The 19563-nt window shown below is 41.7% G+C and overlaps 1 protein-coding gene and 1 long non-coding RNA gene across 2 annotated transcripts; both read left to right on the forward strand.

Moving 5' to 3' along the window:
• Positions 1–296: 296 nt before the first annotated feature.
• LOC145344880 (uncharacterized) lies at positions 297–5552 on the forward strand. Its single transcript, XR_013886999.1, has 3 exons — positions 297–425; positions 3255–3280; positions 4389–5552. It is a non-coding gene; the product is annotated as an uncharacterized LOC145344880 (long non-coding RNA).
• Positions 5553–6282: 730 nt separating this feature from the next.
• rrm2 (ribonucleotide reductase M2 polypeptide) lies at positions 6283–15635 on the forward strand. Its single transcript, XM_080192148.1, has 10 exons — positions 6283–7548; positions 7644–7718; positions 8079–8231; positions 11260–11376; positions 11464–11597; positions 11683–11777; positions 13183–13316; positions 13874–13978; positions 14615–14728; positions 14812–15635. Exons 1-10 carry the CDS (start codon positions 7465–7467, stop codon positions 14962–14964), a joined length of 1164 nt encoding a protein of 387 aa, XP_080048274.1. The 5' UTR covers positions 6283–7464; the 3' UTR covers positions 14965–15635.
• The last annotated feature ends 3928 nt before the right edge of the window (positions 15636–19563 follow it).

Consider the following 19563-nt stretch of genomic DNA (forward strand, 5'->3'; position numbering starts at 1 on the left):
TCCTCAACAGTCAACTTTGTTTCACCTACAAAATCAATCGAGTAGATGAGATCGGATCACCTTTTCCAAAACCCTTGCTGATAATCTTTAATCGCACCTGTTCTTTCACAATGTTCCTACAATGCATCCCTAATTATCCCCTTTGATTTTGTTTATTTGGTTGGACACAAAAAGATGTCCCTGATGAGACCTAACGACAAAAGATGTCTCTAATTATCCCCTCTAGCAACTTGCCTATAATTAATGAGACCATAATTTTCTGATTCTAATTTGCATCCCTTTTTAAATATAGGCACCATGTGGATCTCTTTCGTGTACCTGCCAGACCTCAAAAAATCAACTAAAGATCTACACACAGAAGAATCAGTAACCAGATTTAAAGCATTTGGCAAAAGGCCCAGAGGGAAGGAGGAGATTTTGATGCAGTGAGTGATTATTGTTTGGAATACACTACCTGAAAGGTGTTAGAAACTGATTCATTAATAGCATTTAACAGGTGATTGGATACTCATTTACATAGGAGAAATTAACAGAGAAATGGGAAAAAATTAATCAGATAACTTTATCAAAGCTGACATGAATACAAAATCTGGTATTGATTTATTGTCACACGTATTAGTGAAAAGTATTGTTTCTTGCATGCTATACTGACAAAACATACTGGTCATTAAGAAGAAAAGGACAGATGCAGAATGTGGTGTTATAGTTATAGCTAGGGTCTAGAGAAAGATCAATTTAATGCAAGGTAAGTCCATTCAAAAGTCTTAATACAGCAGGGAATAAGCTGTTCTTGAGTTGGTTGGTCTGTGTCCTCAGACTTTTGTATCTTTTACCCGATGGAAGAAGGTGGAAGAGAGTACGCCTGGGATACGTGAGGTCCTTAATTATTCTAGCTGCTTTTCCACAGCAGCGGGAAGTGCAGGCAGCGTCAATGGATGAGAGGCTGATTTGCGTGATGGACTGGGCTTCATTCATGACCCTTTGTAGTTTCTTGCGGCTGTATGCTGTACGATTATGATTTCATGATCTGAGTCAATAGCATTTCTCTGAGGGTCCCAGAGTGACCACCATTAGGACAACTGCCTTATCTGCAGCGAGGGCTGTAATTCTATTAAGGAAATGGTCACATCCAATTTACATGTTCAATTTAAATAACTACCAGCTCAGCATCATCCACACTAGGGAAAACTGACACAAAGAATGCATTCAGGATCGAAACAGGAGCAAATTCAATTTAAATTATACTAGGGTTGAAATCATTTGACGTTTGCTCTTGTATCTTTTATCATTATCTGGTCCTCCTGATTAGTTTGTTGTCTTGCAATGAGTCCTGATATTCATTCACTAATCAATTACAATCAGCTAGTAAGTCTTACAGTTAAGATGATCAGTTTACTAACTCTTCTTTTTAGAAACAGGGGAAGGAACTATTAACAAATTACCAAGGAGACAGAATAATAATTGATACCCCCTGCTCCCCCCCGACATATATACTGCTGAAGTGATTCCAAATACTGTCAAAATCACATTTGACATGATAGTCAATATTCTGAACTCATTGAAAAATTAATACTAGTTGTTGAGTGTTTTCTGAGGAAGGTTTTGCCTGTCTTCCTTGAATTGACCCTTAATTCAAGAAGCAGCTGTAATGGTTAGCTTCACTCACTTATCAAGAAACAGACGGGACTTGTTACCTACATTTGATTGATTCTGCCACATATGCATTAATGTATCCCATGGACTTATTGCCCTATGGAGCAGTGTTTTTGATCACTCATGCAGGTTAGTGTGATCACAATATGCTTGATTTTTTTAGTGTGCTATTTCACATTGCCAATATTGATAACACCATATCACCCTTGCCAATGATCTGGTCTGACCAAAATGGAATGGGAACTATGGACTCTCAGAACATCCTATTATGGTTATCTATAATTATTCTTCAAATGAATTGAAATTGACCATGGCTGCATCTTGGAGTTTGGATCCCAATAATACATCTATGAGAGGTTTCATGAGAGATGTTTCTGTTGCATCTGTGACTTTTGTGGCCGAAGTAGCAGCAAATATATTTCTGATGTTTCAGTCACAGTACAATTCACCACAGGAACTCATCATTCAGCCCACCGCTTGCTTCAGTGTTTTTTTCTTCCCCCTTAATCCACCTAGTCTAATCCTACTCTCCTACTGCAACAACATCTTGAATTGACATAATGTAGTAAAATATCCAAGGCACTTGACAGGAATGTTATCAAATTAAAATTTGACACTCAGGCACATGAGATCTTGAAGGGATGCAGTGCTAGAGTGGGTTACAGAGGTAGGGAGGTACGAGGCCATGGGCTGATTCAAAAACAACAATGCACTCCCCATACTCACTAATATTTCTCTTTGTCATGCAGCTAATACGTTTTAAAATGTCTGGGCGCTGCTTCAACCTCAGTTGTAACAGAGAATTTCACAACGTGTAATGGGATTTTTCTAATCTATCATGACCTCTTTATAGTTGTTCAACTTTTGTCTGGTCATCTTTTAACTTCCTCGTGGAACTATTCTAAATTCTCAAGTCTCTCCTTGGTAACTTTGAATCTATGCTGCACCATTTCCACTGATTTAATATCCTTTTCATAATAAGTATTTACCAAACTGCACACAATATTCCTAAGTACAACTCAATAAGAACCATGTACATGTTTGACATTACCTCCTTGTTTCTGGATACCTTGAGAAACAAACCAAAGATCTAATTTGACCATATAAACGCATGCTTTTGTTTTTTTTCCCTAAATAAGCTACATGGCAGATGCTCCAGCACCTAGAATAAAAAGAATAAGAGACAAGGCTGAGGAATGAATACCAATTCACAATACAACTTTTGAGATTTATTGAGAGCCTTTTGAAAATGTGTTGTCATGTGCTCAATAGCAGATTTCCACTTGTTTAAGATGGCATCAGATATCCAGATTTTGACAGCTCCAATTACCTGGACTTTACTTCATTCTTCTCTGCAAGGATGACTGTATGACTGCTGAAAATAATCTTGCTGCTATGCCAAACAAACTCTCATAGTGGGATCATTAGTAAATATATCTTTTGGGAAAAGGCAAAGCATGTGTAGAACTAGGCTATCAGAAGGTTCTTGATTTAATCCTTGGTCTATCCCACAGCAGCTGGTTTCACCTAGGGAAGGCATTGACCTTTCACTTCACTGAAAAGGACAAAAAACCTAATGTTTATATATTTGTATTTCACAGCCTCAGGATGTCCAAAGCACCTTAAAGTAAATGAAGTTCTTTTGCAGGATTTCAATGATTTTTGTTTTAGACAACTAATCACTTTGTAGATTTGCTGTTGCAAGTCATGATTGATAAAACACATCTGCAGAGACAGATTTTTGCAGATATTCTGGCTGTAGGCTGATGCTTATTTATAGCAAACATAACAGCTTGAAGTTCTGCCATTTCTTGCTCACATGATTGTCTTCCAAATATCTGATTTAACCACCATGCATCAGTTACTTAAGAATGTAAGACTTTATTTAAAGATGAAGTATTCATTAATAGGGGTTAACTGACTTTGATGTCACTTGTACGTCAATCAGTTCCATGCTGTCAGCACAACTTTGTTAACAAACCATGCACAGAACAGGGTGGGAGATGCTACTTAAAGCAATACTCACCAATTCTCATGCAAAAATGTTGCAACTGCTAGAGAGATATTTTGCTGCAAAATTATCAAAGTTTAGCTAGTGAAACAACTTTAAAATCACTGGCTGCACAACTTTCTGAATTCTTAACATCCTTAAATTGATGCACTTCCTTCATTGCATGGGGATCCTTCTGGCAGTTGGGCTCCAGCTAGGGGAAGAAGACGAGGTTTGCAACTGCAGGTGGACCAGTTAGAAGGAGACAAGCTCATAGGAATCCTTCTTCTCACAACAAATACTTGAGGTTCAGGACTACCTCTCTGCAATTCTCTGAGGAACAATGTATAGGGAGGTTGTGCTGCCTCAGGGAGACTACCAAAGTGATCTTGCCACTTGCAACAAGACCTGCTACCCATAGCAAAAAGTTGGCACTGCAGTAATTCTGTCAGTTTAGGTCACTGTAGCCTGAATTTGTTTGCCTCTGGCACCTTCCCGCCAGCAACAGGGTTTTTTTAAAAAGTTATCTATTCATTCATGAGATGTGGACATTGTTGGCTAAGCCAGCATTTATTGCCTATCCCTAATTGCTCTTGAGAAGGTGCTGATGAGCTGCCTTCTTGTACAGCTGCAGTCCATGTTGTGTACACCCACAGTGCTGTTAGGGAAAGACCTGTAAACACTCGCATTCCAACCATTATTTTGTAAATTGAGTTTGTGTCTTTATATGCCTGTTTGTGATTAGAACTCCCACTCACCTGACGAAGGGGCAGTCAGTGCTCTGAAACTAGTGACTTTTGCTACCAAATAAACCTGTTGGACTTTAACCTGGTATTGTGAGACTGCTTACTCTGTTTAACCCAGTCCGATGCTGGTATCTCCACATCATGACTACCACTGACACCACAAACTGCCGGCTCCAAGTGGGGAGGATCTCCAAGAAGATTGCGCATATCGACACAGACATCAAGTTTCTACAAAGATGCAAGAAAGCAGACAAGATACTGAAAGGGCTACAGATCATGAACCCACTGAGATATTCTGTAAATTCAGCTTGTGTCTTTATATGCCCTGTTTGTGATTAGAACTCCCACTCACCTGATGAAGGGGCAGCCAGCGCTCCAAAAGCTAGTGGCTTTTGCTACCAAATAAACCTGTTAGACTTTAACCTTGTGTTGTGAGACTTCTTACTGTGTTCCCAGTCCTACCGCTCTTTAATAAATAAAGATCAGCATTACCATTCATCTGATATTGCACAGCACCCTAGTGCTCCAATACAAAGATTCCTTAATGTGGGAGGTGGTGCTGCTGCAGCTGGAAAAAGGATTCTTCCGATCCTCAGAGGAGCTCATGCTGAGCTGCAAATTAATGGATGCTGAGGAAGTGAGTCGACTGATGTTTATGATACTGGGGGGAGTTGGTTGAGGGGGTGGCAATGGAGCAGACACGTTGTCACCTTGGTGGAGAGGGCAACATGTTCCAATCCCATTCTATAGCAGCTTCTGCTACTGGGCTGCAGATTTGTGGAAGAATAGACTGTAGGAATTCATGACCTGAAAGAGGTTTCTATCTATTTGGTCTCCAACTGGTCCAGGGTGACAGACAGGAGAGCCTGAAAGATGTTGATACTGGTGTTGGGAACTTGGAAAAGCCCAGCTGCAGCTTATATTGAGATGATGCCGTTATATGTTAGTAGGGAAGTCCTCCACAATTACTTATGTTGTGGTGACTCTTCTTCAATTACGGGTACACATTTTCCTCTTAAAGGCTGGGTCTGCTCCTGGCTTCCAGCAGAGCTAAGACATAGGCTTGCCTTCAGCTGAGCCGTTTTTTTTCCCCCAGGCTACTCTTTTCCGTTCACACCTCTTCCGTTCACTTACGCTATAAATTCACGTTACGGCAGTGAAGATTGTTGCTAGTCTGTGGTTGTTAAATATCATGTTGGTTGAAGAAAAATCAACTAAGTGTAAACCTCTCAAATCTAATTTGCCCAAGGTGCTGTTTCCTGAGCTGGAAGGATAAAAGCAAGTGATGGATCCCTCCATCAATGTAGTTGCAAGGCCTGAGTATTTTTAATAAATACTCCCGGGGGGAAAAAGGAGGATTGACCTATAATGGTGAGGGTAAACAGATGAGAGGCAGCTCCAGCTTGCCATTCTGTGTGTGTTAGCGAGCAAAGCTGTCTCCAATGCTGGCTTTTCACTCTGCCAATGATGTTGACGGCACTTTGTGTCCTTTGAAGTTAAAATTTGCAACGTGACCAGGCTCTTCTCCGTGACCATCCGCAATTTCCTATTCTCAGCTCACTGATTTCTGCAATGACAAAGCAGAATTTAACGTTGACTTTTGGTGCTTTGGTCACTAGATGGTGCTGAGAAACGCTATGGTCTTACTTTTAGCGCGGATTGTTAGACTTTGGTTTTTTGTAAATTTCAGGTTTATTTTGCTGGTTGAAAGAAAGTAAATAATAATTTCTGCACGCGTTTTTAAATGTAATTAGTTGTATATTGATATGGAAAGAAGCGTATTACAATATGGATGATGGACTATTCCCTCTATTATTGCACTAAAAATATTCATACGTTAAACGTTTTAACAGTCAGTATTTTGTCCCAGGTTGTGAACGAATAGATTGATACAATTTAAACCTGTACACTAAACCACGGGATTAAAACTCATCTGAAGAAAATCGGTAAACGCTCCGGTTAAACCTGTATCGACCTTATAAAGTCCGTTACTGTTCCTTTAATCATTAATATTTAACCTTACAACTTCTTCAAGTTTGCATAGCGATTTCCGTTTCTTAATTTGAAACTCTTAGAAAAATGTAATCGCGGTAACGAACAACATTTAATAATATTTCAATTAAAAGTCGCGGTACTTGCTGTAAAAATCGGAGGCGTTCACTTTATTTAAAAGCATTGAGTAATGCGGTAATGACTTTGCAAACTTTTGACGGGAACTTTGGAAAGTACCCATTTCAAAAAAAATCGGAGGCGTTAATTCTATTTGAAATCGTTGAGCAATGACTTTGCAAGTTTTTTTAAAAGGACGGTTAATGCCCGTTTGAAAATAAACTCTTGTATTCATTAGGATGTGAAGATCCTGAAACCTTGAACACAGTTTTTTTCTGGCTGGCTGGGTGGGTAAAGTTTTGCAGTGGTAAGATGAGTTTTATTTTCCCACTTGCCCGGGTTTGCCGTGCGTGCAGGGCTCTCTCCGCGCTCAAACCGTCCCCAGCGGGAAATCGGAATTGCCGCCGAAGGTCGGCAGACCCGCTGATTGGCCGGCGGGTGCCGAGTACATCACAATCGGGGCGGTCCCCTTCGCTGCCGATTGGCGGACGAGATTCCGCGCCAAATTCTGAAAAGTATTTGAGAGGTAAACAGGCGGGAGAGCGGTGTAGAGGGAGATATACAGACCCAGGGAGGAAAATCTAGGCGCTGCAATACAGGGAGATACACGGTCTCAGGCAAGAAAATCTAGGCGCGACAGCACAGGGAGATACACGGACCCAGGGAGTAAAATCCAGGCGCTACAACACAGGGAGATACACTGTCTCAGGCAAGAAAATCCAGGCTCTACAGCACAGGGAGATAGATACACGGACCCAGGCAGGAAAATCCAGGCGCTACAGCACACATACACAAAGCCAGGCAGGAATCCAGTTCTACAGCACAGCAGGTCATCTCACACTCCTGTAGATTAGTGTCATTTAAACCTTTATTTAGTCTTAAAAGTCAATCTCATTGGCTAACCAGCTAGTTCCTCTGATTTTGTACTTTAAAAACCCAGTCAATCCGACCACAGTTATCAAAAAGATGTCAGTCCGCACACCTTTCGCAGTCAGGAATGAGAATATCATCTCTGCACCCATCAGCAAGCTCTCTCTGAAGGAGAACACGGTGAGTGAAGGCGGGAGGTTAAGCTTTTTTGTTGTTGCAGAAAATCCTTTAAACTCAGTGGCGTTAACTGTACCTTTTTTTCCCTCCCTCTGCAGCCGCCTTCTTTGAATAGCACTCGAATCCTGGCCAGCAAAACCGCTCGCAAGATCTTCGTGGAAGCCGATGTGAAGGTATTTTAGTGCAGAAGTTTTAACGCGAAGCTTAAAACAAAAAATCTACCCTCCTCTTCTCTTTCCCTGCCCCCCTCAACTAGTGCGCCAGTTATATTCTGGCGCCAAATAACTATATCCTGGCTTCCCTATCTCCTCCACCCCAGGCTTACTGCAAGGAATTCCTTTCACTTTCCTGAGGGATGATAGCTTTCATTATTTTGACCATTATACATTTCTTAATAACAATTTAACATGGATGCTTTAAACGCGAGATCACTTTGTTGGGATGAAGTGAATGGCGCCAAATGTGAATAAGAAATAAAGCAGCATTTTGTAACTTTCTTGTAAATTGGTAAGCTTTTAAATTTTTGTTCGCAGGTGAAATCTGAAAAGTTGGATCGTTCCTCGAAGTTGGCCGATGAGCCTTTGTTGAGGGAAAATCCGCGCCGTTTTGTTATCTTTCCTATTCAGTACCACGACATCTGGCGGATGTATAAGAAAGCAGAAGCTTCCTTTTGGACCGCAGAAGAGGTAGATTCTTACTTTATAAAATCTCCATTCCGACAAACAGCGATTATTTAATCAATTTTGGTGTCTATTCCATTTCATGAACTCCCCTTTACAGAGTGCCCTGAATTAAAGTTTAAAGTGGCCCCTCTGTAAATCCTCTGGCAAAATTATCCCATGATATAGAGATGCCGGCGTTGGACTGGGGTAAACACAGTAAGAAGTCTCATAACACCAGGTTAGAATCCAACCAGTTTATTTGATAGTAATCTTACAAGCTTTCGGACTCTAACCCGGTGTCGTGAGACTTCTTACAATGTTATCCCAAACAGGCCACTAGGAGGGGGTGTCCTCTCTAACTCCTTGCTTTTAATTTCCTCATGCCTGTTGCACAATGCCCACCAACCACTTGAACAGAACGAAAAGCTCATTTGGGAACTCGGGCTGTTGGATAAAATGCATTTTAATCCTGTCTGGAATATACTGTGGACATAATTGGGTTAGTTACTGACCCTGTTGTCTGGTTAAACCTCTTCATTTGTTTCCACTTGGTTACTTTCCAACCGAAATTGCCTAATGCTCCCACTCACTGACCTTCCCATCCAAAGAAAACAACACAAGAACAGGCCCTTTGGGCCTCCAAGTCTGTGCAAATCATGATGCCTGTCTGTATCCCTCAGTATTCATGTACTCACTCAGACGCTTCTTAACTGTTGCTAATGTGCCTGCTACCGTTGCATTTGCTGGGAAATGATTTAGAACATAAGAAATAGGAGCAGGAGTCGGCCATCTAGCCCTTTGAGCCTGCCCCGCCATTCAGTAAGATCATGGCTGATCTGTCGTGGCTCAGTTCCACATCCTGCCCTCTCCCCATAACCCTTAATCCCCTCTCATCAAAAACCCATCAACCCGCGTCTTAAAAATATTTAGCGAGGTAGCCTCCACCACTTCAACAGGCAGAGAATTCCAGAGATTCACCACCCTTTGAGTGAAGAAGTTCTTCCTCAACTCTGTTCTAAACCGCCCCGCTGCTGCCCCCCCCCCCACTTTATCTTGAAACTGTGCCCCCTAGTCCTACTGTCCTTTATGAGCGGGAAGAGTCTCTCCACCTCTATCCTATCCATCCCATTCATCATCTTATATGTCTCAATGAGATCTCCCCTCATTCTTCTAAACTCTAACGAGTACAAGCCTAGTTTATTCAGCCTCTCATAGCTCAACCCCTTCAACTCCGGCATCAGCCTAGTAAACCTCTGCGCTCCCTCCAAGGCCAAAACATCCTTGCGTAAGTACGGCGCCCAAAACTGCACACAGTACTCCAGCTGCGGCCTCACCAATGCCCTATACAGCCACAGCAAGACCTCCCTACTTTTATATTCAATCCCCCTCGCTATGAAGGCCAGCATCCCATTCGCCTTCCTGACCACCTTTGAATTGCTTTGCATCGGCCCTTCTGCAGTAACCCTATGCCACCCATGACCTGAATATGGGTGGTTGCATCAGTATCATGAGACATTCACCAGTATTTTAATTCACAGCTGGTGCCACCTCTCCACCATGACATGAATTTTTCATGTATGGCTATACTTTCCATTGCCTTGCCTAAACCATTGGTGGTGATGTGATCGTCTTCACCAAATATCTCTCTTTTGGCATCTCTGACTTTATATCAACTTGCTTTGTACTCATAAATGTATGATACAGGAGCTGCCTCCCATCCATTGATTCAGTCTACACTTCCTGTTGCCACGGCTAAACAGCCAGTGTAATTAAGGACCTCATGCACCGGACATCCTCTTTTCCGCCTTCTTCGGGGGGAAAAATACAAAAGTTTGAGATCACATGCTAACCGAGTTAAGAACAGCTTCTCCCTTACTGCTGTCAGACTTTTGAATGGACTTGCCTTGCATTAAGTTGACTTTTCCCTACACCCTAGCTATGGCAGTAACACTACATTCTGCACTCTCGTTTCCTTCTCTCTGAATGGTATGTTTTATCTGTATAGAATGCAAGAAACAATACTTTTTGCTATGTGAATACATGTGATAATGAATCAATTCAGAAGTAGGCTATTTGGCTCCTTGAGTACTCTGTCATTTAAGATCAAGGGGATCTGTTATCTCCAACATTTACTGAGGTAGAGAGTTCTGAATTCTTATAACCTGAGAAAATTCTCATCGCCATCCTAAAGGAATGACCCCCTGCCCTCCCCAGTTTTCAAACTGACATCCCCAAGATGAGAAACATCCTTTCCACCACCATCTTGTCAGGACCATTCAGAATCTTTTGTACGTCAATCAAGTCACCCTCATTCTTCTAAACTTTAGTGGAAGCAAGCCCAATCTGTCCAACCCTTTCTCATAAGGCTCCTTGTTTGTTCCAGGTATCAATTTAATAAATCTGAAGCACCTTCAACAAACTCGCATCCAGTAGGACAACTTCATTTTTATGCAATTGAGACCTTTCATGAGTTAATTGCTTGCTGTACCTGCATACTGACTTTGTGATTCATGCTGTAAACCACCTAGATCCCTCTGCATCTTGCAATTCTGCAACCATTCTCATTTAAGTAATACTTCAATTCTTCCTGCCACTTTTCCCACATTATACTCGCCTCTGCCAGATTTTTGCCCATTCTATTTAAACATCTGTGTATGTCCTCTTCACAACACATTTCCTATATTGGAGTTTGCTATCCTCCCTTAACGTAGCCCCTCTCAGGTGGTCGCTGCTCATTGTCTCAATCAGATAAGGGATGAATTTTCCTGTCCTGCCCTCCACAGGAATTGTAGTGGGTGGGACAGAACAGGAGAGTGTAGCTGGAAAATCCAGCCCAAGCTCTTCATAAATGCATGGCGTTTCCCTTTCCCTCTGTGCTCCCACCTCCGAGTGTTCAGAATTCTGCAGCTACCAATGTGTTCGTGCTTGGAAGATAAAAAACTACGTTAATACTCATACTTTTGTAATTGGGGCTTTCTCCCTGAATAGCAAACAGGTTCTTTACTCATGAATTGTGTGTAATTTGACTAATGAATGTAAATAATACTTACAGGTTGACCTATCAAAGGATCTCCAGCACTGGGATTCCCTGAAGTCTGAAGAGAAACACTTTATTTCTTATGTCTTGGCATTCTTTGCAGCAAGTGATGGCATTGTTAATGAAAACTTGGTAAGAATTTTTTTGGCTGGAATTTGTTTCCTAGAGGGGCATCTTTGTTAGCTTTGGTGATTATATTGTCGTTTTATTTATCAACAGGTGGAACGTTTCAGTCAAGAAGTGCAAGTGACAGAAGCTCGTTGTTTCTATGGATTCCAGATCGCTATGGAAAACATTCACTCAGAAATGTACAGTCTCCTCATTGATACTTATATTAAGGATCCTAAAGAGAGGTAATTGGATTCTCTGCATGGGATTCAAGATGCTTAGACTATTCTTTTTCATTTAAGTATTTTAAAATCAATTGTTTCTTCCTAGGGAGTATCTGTTCAATGCAATTGAAACTTTGCCCTGTGTGAAAAAGAAGGCTGACTGGGCACTGCATTGGATTGGTGACCATCAAGCAACATTTGGTAAGCACAGTGAGAGTGTATTGAATGTGGAAGAGAAATAGATGCTTTTTTATCAAGCTGTGTTCATCACTTTTCAACACCATTGCATGTTTACTACAGACAGCCATCTACAATTGGGCAAAAGACACTAACCATTATAATTGAAATTGGTTACAAGGAGTGAGCCATAAGTACTAATGTCATTGGACTAGTAAGCCAGGGACTCGGGCTAATGTTCAAGGAACAGGTGTTCAAATCTCACTGAGGCAGATGGTGGAATTTATTAATATATCTAGGATATAAGCTAGCCTCAGTGATCATGACCATCAAGCTATCATAGATTGTTAGAAAGACCCATCTAGTTCACTGTCCTCACCTGGTCTGACTGACATTTGACTCCAGACTCGTAGCATTGTGGTTGACCCTTCACTGCTGTCAGCAGTAGCCACGCAAGCATCTATTCAAGGGCATTTGGGGGTGGGTAACAAATGCTGACCTTACCAGTGAAAAAGCTTTAAGAGAAAAGGTACAATTTATAACACTGGTCTAAAAATGTGGTATGTGAATTGTAGGGCATACAAGTTGGGAGATGTCAATGCCCTGTGGAAGTTCTGATGTGTGCATGTGCTGAATTTCCCCAGCAAATTTAAACCAGTGATGGTTTGTGCTACACAGGTTTCTCTAATGTCTCCAATGCAATTTGAAGTGGAGACCTTGTGCAGAATTCACCTGCATGCTTCCTCTGAAAATGTTTAATGCCTAGCCTAACTGATCAGTCTGGATACCTGAACTGAGAGTCACAGTAACAGCACATCAATCACCCCCTCCCTAGACCATCAACTACTCACCCATATTAACTCACCTCACTAACTAGCCTGAATATAGCAAGTATTGTTGTAGTAAGGGTATGTTCTCCCTGGCATTGGCTGATCTTGTTTTGCCTGTGCTGACCCATTGTTGCTTCAATAGGGAACAGAGCTGGTTGAAGATTTGTGTAATGGTTGTGACATAGAAATCTCCACATGCAGCATTTACACTGCATGATCTAGGCCTTGCATTTTGCCAGGATGTTGTTAAATGCTAACAGTTACCATTGAACTACCCCTTTTCGTTTTATACCCAGGAGCAACTAAGTCTCTATTCTGACTGCTTTCAATAGTAAAATGCAAAGAGCTGATTAACATCTCCATCAGCTGTTTAGTACAGACTTGATCAATTTTTAAACTGGATTTGGCATCCTAGAGCTTGCCCCTTCCAAACCTTGTACACTAAGGTGACAAATTAATTTTAACAAATGCTTTATTATGAATATGTCCCTTATGGTTGAAAGTATATTACTTTGGGATAATTTACTAAGCTTTTGGTGAATATACTACTTTGATCATTATGTAATAGTTTGATCACATTTGGATATTTTAATCACCAGGTGAGCGAGTCGTTGCATTTGCTGCTGTTGAAGGAATCTTTTTCTCTGGATCTTTTGCTGCTATTTTCTGGTTGAAGAAACGTGGTCTAATGCCTGGGTTAACGTTCTCCAATGAACTTATTAGCCGAGATGAGGTATGACTGAGTTAGTTGTTCATCATGTGCATTCAAGTCTTGTGTTTTGGATTTGACTATAATTTGGTTGTCATCGTTTCCCATTAGCACATTCTTGAGCTGCTTCCACTGGTGCTGCTGTGCTTTTTTTCTTTTGGTCTTCAATTTGTGAACTCCTCACTTTTGGCCAGTACTTCCTGCTTCATCATCTCTGGGGTAAATTTTTGGGCTGCTTTTTTTTCTCCAGTTATTTCAGCTATTTGACTGGAGGGATGGCGAATTTGCCAATCTGACCTGTTTAGTGCTGGTCATCGGTGAATCTTTGTTTCTTGCATGACGGACTGATTTTGCAGCTCAATTAAGTATGTCTGCTTCTTTTGACCAGCTAATGCTTGCAATTTGGTGTTTGGAAAAAAATTCACCCAGTTTGAGATGGTTGAATATTTTTGAGGCATTTCTAATCTACTAAGCTCAATTTTTGTATTGTGGCTGTATGATGTACCATTACACAGTAGTATGTGTTCAGTTCTCAATACCTTGCAATTTGATTTTTTTTTTAATCACCTCTAATGTTACAGGGTCTACATTGTGACTTTGCATGTCTGATGTTTAAGCACTTGGTACACAAACCATCAGAAGAGAAGGTGCGGGCAGTTATTCAGGATGCTGTTGAAATTGAACAGGTAATTGTTGTTTTTGACCTTCTGAAAGTAGAAATTGACACTTTCTGAAATGATGATTTCTTTATTGAAACACACCAAGTCCTATAACACCTAGCCCTGCTACTTTACTTAAGTCTGGATCCCAGCACCATGTCATTGATGTGCTGTAATTTTCGAATAGGTGAGGCTAGTGGCACCTGGTGCCATATGGAGACTGGAACCAACTCTGAACTGCAGGCAGCTGCCAGGACAGAGCTTGCAGGCAGGAGATCAATGAACCTGCACTATCATGTGCATAAAACTCCTGACATGCAGCTGGTCTTCACTTGGACTAACTGTTAACAAACCATTCATTGGAAGACAGTAGTTTGTCCACTTTTCCACTACCCTCTCTGAAAATGGCAGCTCTGAAATGGTTTGCCTGCTCTTCCACTACCCTCTCTGAATCTGTAACTTGTACCTCTAGAAGCACCCTCACTCACCTGATGAAGGAGCAGTGCTCCAAAAGGATACCAAATAAACCTGTTGGACTTTAACCTGGTGTTGTGAGACTACTCTGGAAGCGTGAATGAAGTGTATTTTACTATAGGATGAACAGAATTGGTAGAACGATGCAATGATGTGAGGGTTTAAGTGTTAGATGTTTTTCTTTTCCAGGAATTTCTGACCGAATCTTTGCCTGTAAACTTGATTGGGATGAACTGCACCTTAATGAAACGTTATATTGAGTTTGTAGCTGACCGCTTGATGTTGGAACTGGGTTTCAGTAAGGTATGTTGTAACTAGGTTAAATCTACATGGGTCAAATTCACTGAGAAGGAACCAAGTTAATGAGTTCTGTTTCCTTTTTATAGATCTATAAAGCTGAAAATCCATTTGACTTCATGGAGAACATTTCTTTGGAAGGCAAGACTAACTTTTTTGAAAAGCGAGTTGGAGAGTACCAGAGAATGGGTGTGATGGCTAAGACAGCTGACAATGCATTCACCCTGGATGCGGACTTTTGAAAGGACTTGGTGATTTGCATACAGCTGATGCAAAGTGGATGGGGGGAAAACCCATTTGAGCTAGTGGTCCTGTGGGCTTTATCACTAACCTGTATGATCTACATTTCAGAATTAGTGAATTGCACAATGGCTTGAGAGCTAGGTGGAAGATTCCACGTTACCTCCGGATATGTAATTATAAAATTGCATAGTTTACAACAATCAACTACTTGGTGCAGGCCTTATTAATAGCACAGGAACATTTTGGTTATGCAGTGGTATTAAGGATTAGAATGGTTTCAGCAGGCAAGGTGTTTGTTTAATAGGTGTTGTTGATTTTTAGTTTTAAAACTGTACATATTTTAATGAATGCACTTTCTGAATAAAATTCAAAACTGCTAACTTTCACTGGCTGTTTTTAGTGTGCAGCAGGACATTTAGGTTGATTGGGTGGGAAAGAGTGACGTTCAGTAGGATAACTAATGAAGGTGGGTGCTTTCCACTTTGACAGAGGTTTAATAGATGGTAAGACATTTGGCCTTTCTAGCTAGCTCGCCCATTCAAAAAGATCATGCATCCCCTTCCCACACTATTCCTTAATTCCCATAGTATCTAAGCATCCACTTTGCCTTGACTGGTCAATGACTTGGCACTAGTACTCTTTGTCAGGGTGGGATGGAGAGTTCTCTGGAGCTTACGTAACTTTTTTACCCTGTTACTGTGTCCTTAATGATAAAATAGGAGTGAATGCTGGAAATACCCAGCAGGTCTTTCAGCATCTGGTAAAGCAGTAGGGGGCAAGTCTGTAAAAAAAAAAAAAAAATCAAATTTGCATAACTGGAGTAAATCACTTTTTTTCCAGTGGGAGTTTAGAGAAGAATGTAAAAAATGTGTGGGCAGGGCCTATTCCCTCCCCAGAAGCTGGCAGTGTAGCACTGAGTGGGCATGCACCTATCTGTTAGTGCATGCACAGTGGCCTCTCTGCTGGCGGCCCATTTGCCAGCCCCACAATGCCCCCTCTGCCAATCCTGACTGCACAGATTGCTCCCTTGGCACTTCCCCATGCCCAGTGGGCAGTGCCATGGTGCTCTTTGGGCAGTGCAGAAGGCACTGCTGCTCAACCTTCTGTGGGCCCCCAGTTGGCACCCCCTCATTCCAGCACGGTTGGGCCACTAGTTCCCTGCAAATGGGGAGCTATAGTAATCCCTGCTGGAGTGAAGTACTGGCTGGGGATAGAGAGGTGTAAAGAGAGGCTAGTAGGCCCAGAGACTTCAATCTGAGACCAATTGATGTCATTTAAATCATCCAAATCAAATCCTGCACTGGGAGATGTGCTTGGGGCTGGATGCCCAGCATGAATCATGTTAATCTGATGCCACCTAAATTCCCAGGCCACTGCATTTAAAAAAAAATCAGTGCAGTGGGAAGGGAGAATTGCTCCTTTAATGTTTCAGATCTGCAACCTTAAATTGGAAATATAGTTGGCTTTGACCAAAAGAAGGGTGTGTAGAAGAACAAAAGGGGAGGTGTAATAAATGAACTTAAATAATGGTGCAAGATCAAAGTGAGTGATGATATGAGACCTGGAAAAGTTGAATTGCAGGATAAATTTACCTGAACACACAATGAAGGATAAAGTAGAAACCAGAAAAGGAAATTAGCAGATAAATAAAACTTGCATGATTTTGAATGCAATGCAATTTTCTGACATGTTTCCTGATTACATCGTGTTCAGTACATAGATATTGAAGCTGTCTTCATGCATACAGCAAAACCTAGACAAAATTTCTGCCCGTGTTGAAAAGTGACAGGAAACAGTGCCATGTTAGTTCCAGGCAATGACCATCTCCAACATGAGAATCTAACCATGTCTGACAGCATCTGTGGTGAGAGATTAGAGCCAATGTTTCAAGTCCAGATGACCCATCATCAGAACATTTCTGATAAAGGCTCGTCTAGACTCAACGTTGCCTCTATTCTCTTGCTAAAGATGCTGTCAGCCCTACTGAGATTTTCTGTTTCAGATCCCAGCATCAGCAGTTTGTTTGCTTTTATTTAAGAAAAACTAACCATTGCCCCATGACATTCAATGGCATTGATAGCCTTATCAGCATTGTCCTACCAAAAGACTGTCTGCTATTTACAAGGCACAAGTGAGACTTCTTACTCCTGACATCAGGTTAAAGTTGGAACCACAAGCTTTCGGGGAATTGCCCTTCCTTTGCCTGAGAGAGTTTGTGATTCCAAATAAACCCGTTGGACTTTAATCTGGTGTTGTGAGCCTTCTTACAATGCTCACCCCAGTCCAATGCCTGCACCTCCACATCAAGTCAGGAGTGTTATGGATAAGTGCAAATTTTGCGCCACAAGCTCAGGTATCCAGGACAGAGCAGCCTGTTTTGGTCAGCATTCCATCCACCACCTTGGTCATATACTCCCTCTGCCGCTGGTGCAGTTGCAATTATGTACTACATGGGGCAGCACAATGGTTAGCACTGCTGCATTTCAGTGTCAGGGACCTGGGTTCAATTCTGGCCTTGGGAGACTGGGTTTCCTCTGGGTGTGCTGGTTTTGGCTATGCTAAATTGCCCCTTAGTGTTGGATTAACAGGGTAAATATATGCAGTTACGGGGACAAAGTCTGGGTGGGACTTTTGTTGCTGCAGGCTTGATGGGCCAAATGGCCGCCTGGACAGTGGGATTCTATGTAGATGTGTTGCAGCCTCCTTTGATTGCACCTTCCAACTTCCTGTGTAGAAGAAAAGGCAGCAGACACGTGGCAATAACACTACCTGCAAATTGTTGTTGCACCCCACCCCCCAAAAAAAAATCACCTTAGCTGGAATAATATCACTGTCCTTCACCCTTACTGAGTCAAACTCCTTAACTAATTGTTTCAGCCTTTACATAAATTCCTGTTATTTTAAACTGTTGTTATTTAGCAGCTCACTTGTGTGGTTTGTGATTTCTAACCAATCTTACATTTACACTGAGCTTTGGCAAAGTGTCATCTGGATTCAACATCAGCTCTTTCTTCTCACATGCTGCCAGACCTGCTGAGTTTTTCTAGCATTTTCTCTCTTGGTTTCAGATTCCAGCATCTGTAGCAATTTGTTTTACTTGTATTTGCACTTAGTTTACATCATCCTGACCACCTGTGATTAGTTAATCCTTTTCTTTCAGTACTATTGACATTCTTGTGTAGGCTGTGTGGTCATATTGTAACTGGGAATTTTGTATAGATTAGGTATGGACATGGCTGCTAACAGCATACACCGGGGATGATAGTGTTCTCTGAAGTTGCTCCCTCTGGGATATGAAGCTGATATGTTTGTAACTAATAGCTAGGTTGCTTTACAATTAGTTTCAGTGACCAGTGAATGTAGTAATCGTGTTTTTACTTTAGTGTTGCACATGCTGTTATCTTTAGAAAAAGTTTATTAGTCACAAGTAAGGCTTACGTTAACACTGCAATGAAGTTACTGTGAAATTTCCCCTAGTTGCTCCAGCCTGGTGCCTGTTAGGGTCAATGCACCCAACCAGCACACCTTTCAGAATGTGGGAGAAAATCGGAGCACTCGGAGGAAGCTCAGGTGGACACTGGGAGAATGTGCAGACTCCTCACAGACAGTGACCCAAGCTGAGAATTGAGTCTGGGCCTCTGACGCTGTGAAGCAGCAGTATTAACCACTGTACTACTGTGTCACTTGGGGTAAAGGTGGTTAGCACTGCTGCCTCAGTGCTAGAGACCCATTTTGATTCCCACTTGGGTCACTGCGGAGATTGCACGTTCTCCCTGAATCTGTGTGGTTTCCTCCTACAGTCCAAAGATGTGCAGGTTAGGTGGCTTGGCCATGCTAAATTGCCCCTTAGTGTTGCAGGGGGCTAGGATAGATGCATGGGGTTATGGGAATAGGGCCTGGGTGGAATTGTGGTCAGTACAGACTTGATGGGCAGAATGACCTCCTTCTGCACTGTCAGGATTCTATCGACGATAAAGATATGATCTGAAGTGCAGTTCAGTCAGATATGACACCAAGATATTAAATAATTGGTTCAATCTTAGTTGGGTGGAAGAAGGATGGAGTCAGTGACTAGGAACTGATTATGGATGGGGAGGTGAAAATAAAGGTTTCTGTCTTTCTAATATTTATTCAGGAAATTCCAACTTATCTGAAACTGGATATCGGAGTCTGCTAATTTCAAGGCATTGGAGGGTTGAAAGAAGTGATACTGAGGTAGACTTGGTATTCCATGTAGACGAGAGAATGGATGGAAGCAATCTCTGGAGAGCATTCAAAATGTTTCATGAGCAGGAGAAACTTGTGGGACTTGGGTTCCCATTAGACAAAAATGGAATGTAGTCCCATCTAGCTGGATGACAATGAGGAGACATTAGTGGAATAATTTTCTAACTTGGATTCCTTTCTAGCTACCGTTTAATCATAGTGTCAAATAATTAGTCCCTCAGTTTGAAGTGGTTTCCAGCTGGACAAACAAAATTTGTCTCCTGTTACACGCTTTGCCCCTCAGTGTAGTTAAAAGGCCATTTGACTCATTTAGGGTGTGTTGTGATTTTTACCCCCACCCTAGCTACCTGTTACTATGTCACTAGTGATGC

The sequence above is a fragment of the Carcharhinus amblyrhynchos genome, chromosome 7 (assembly GCF_965287045.1).
Source record: "Carcharhinus amblyrhynchos chromosome 7, sCarAmb.v2.hapA, whole genome shotgun sequence".
Classification (NCBI taxonomy): Eukaryota; Metazoa; Chordata; class Chondrichthyes; order Carcharhiniformes; family Carcharhinidae; genus Carcharhinus; species Carcharhinus amblyrhynchos.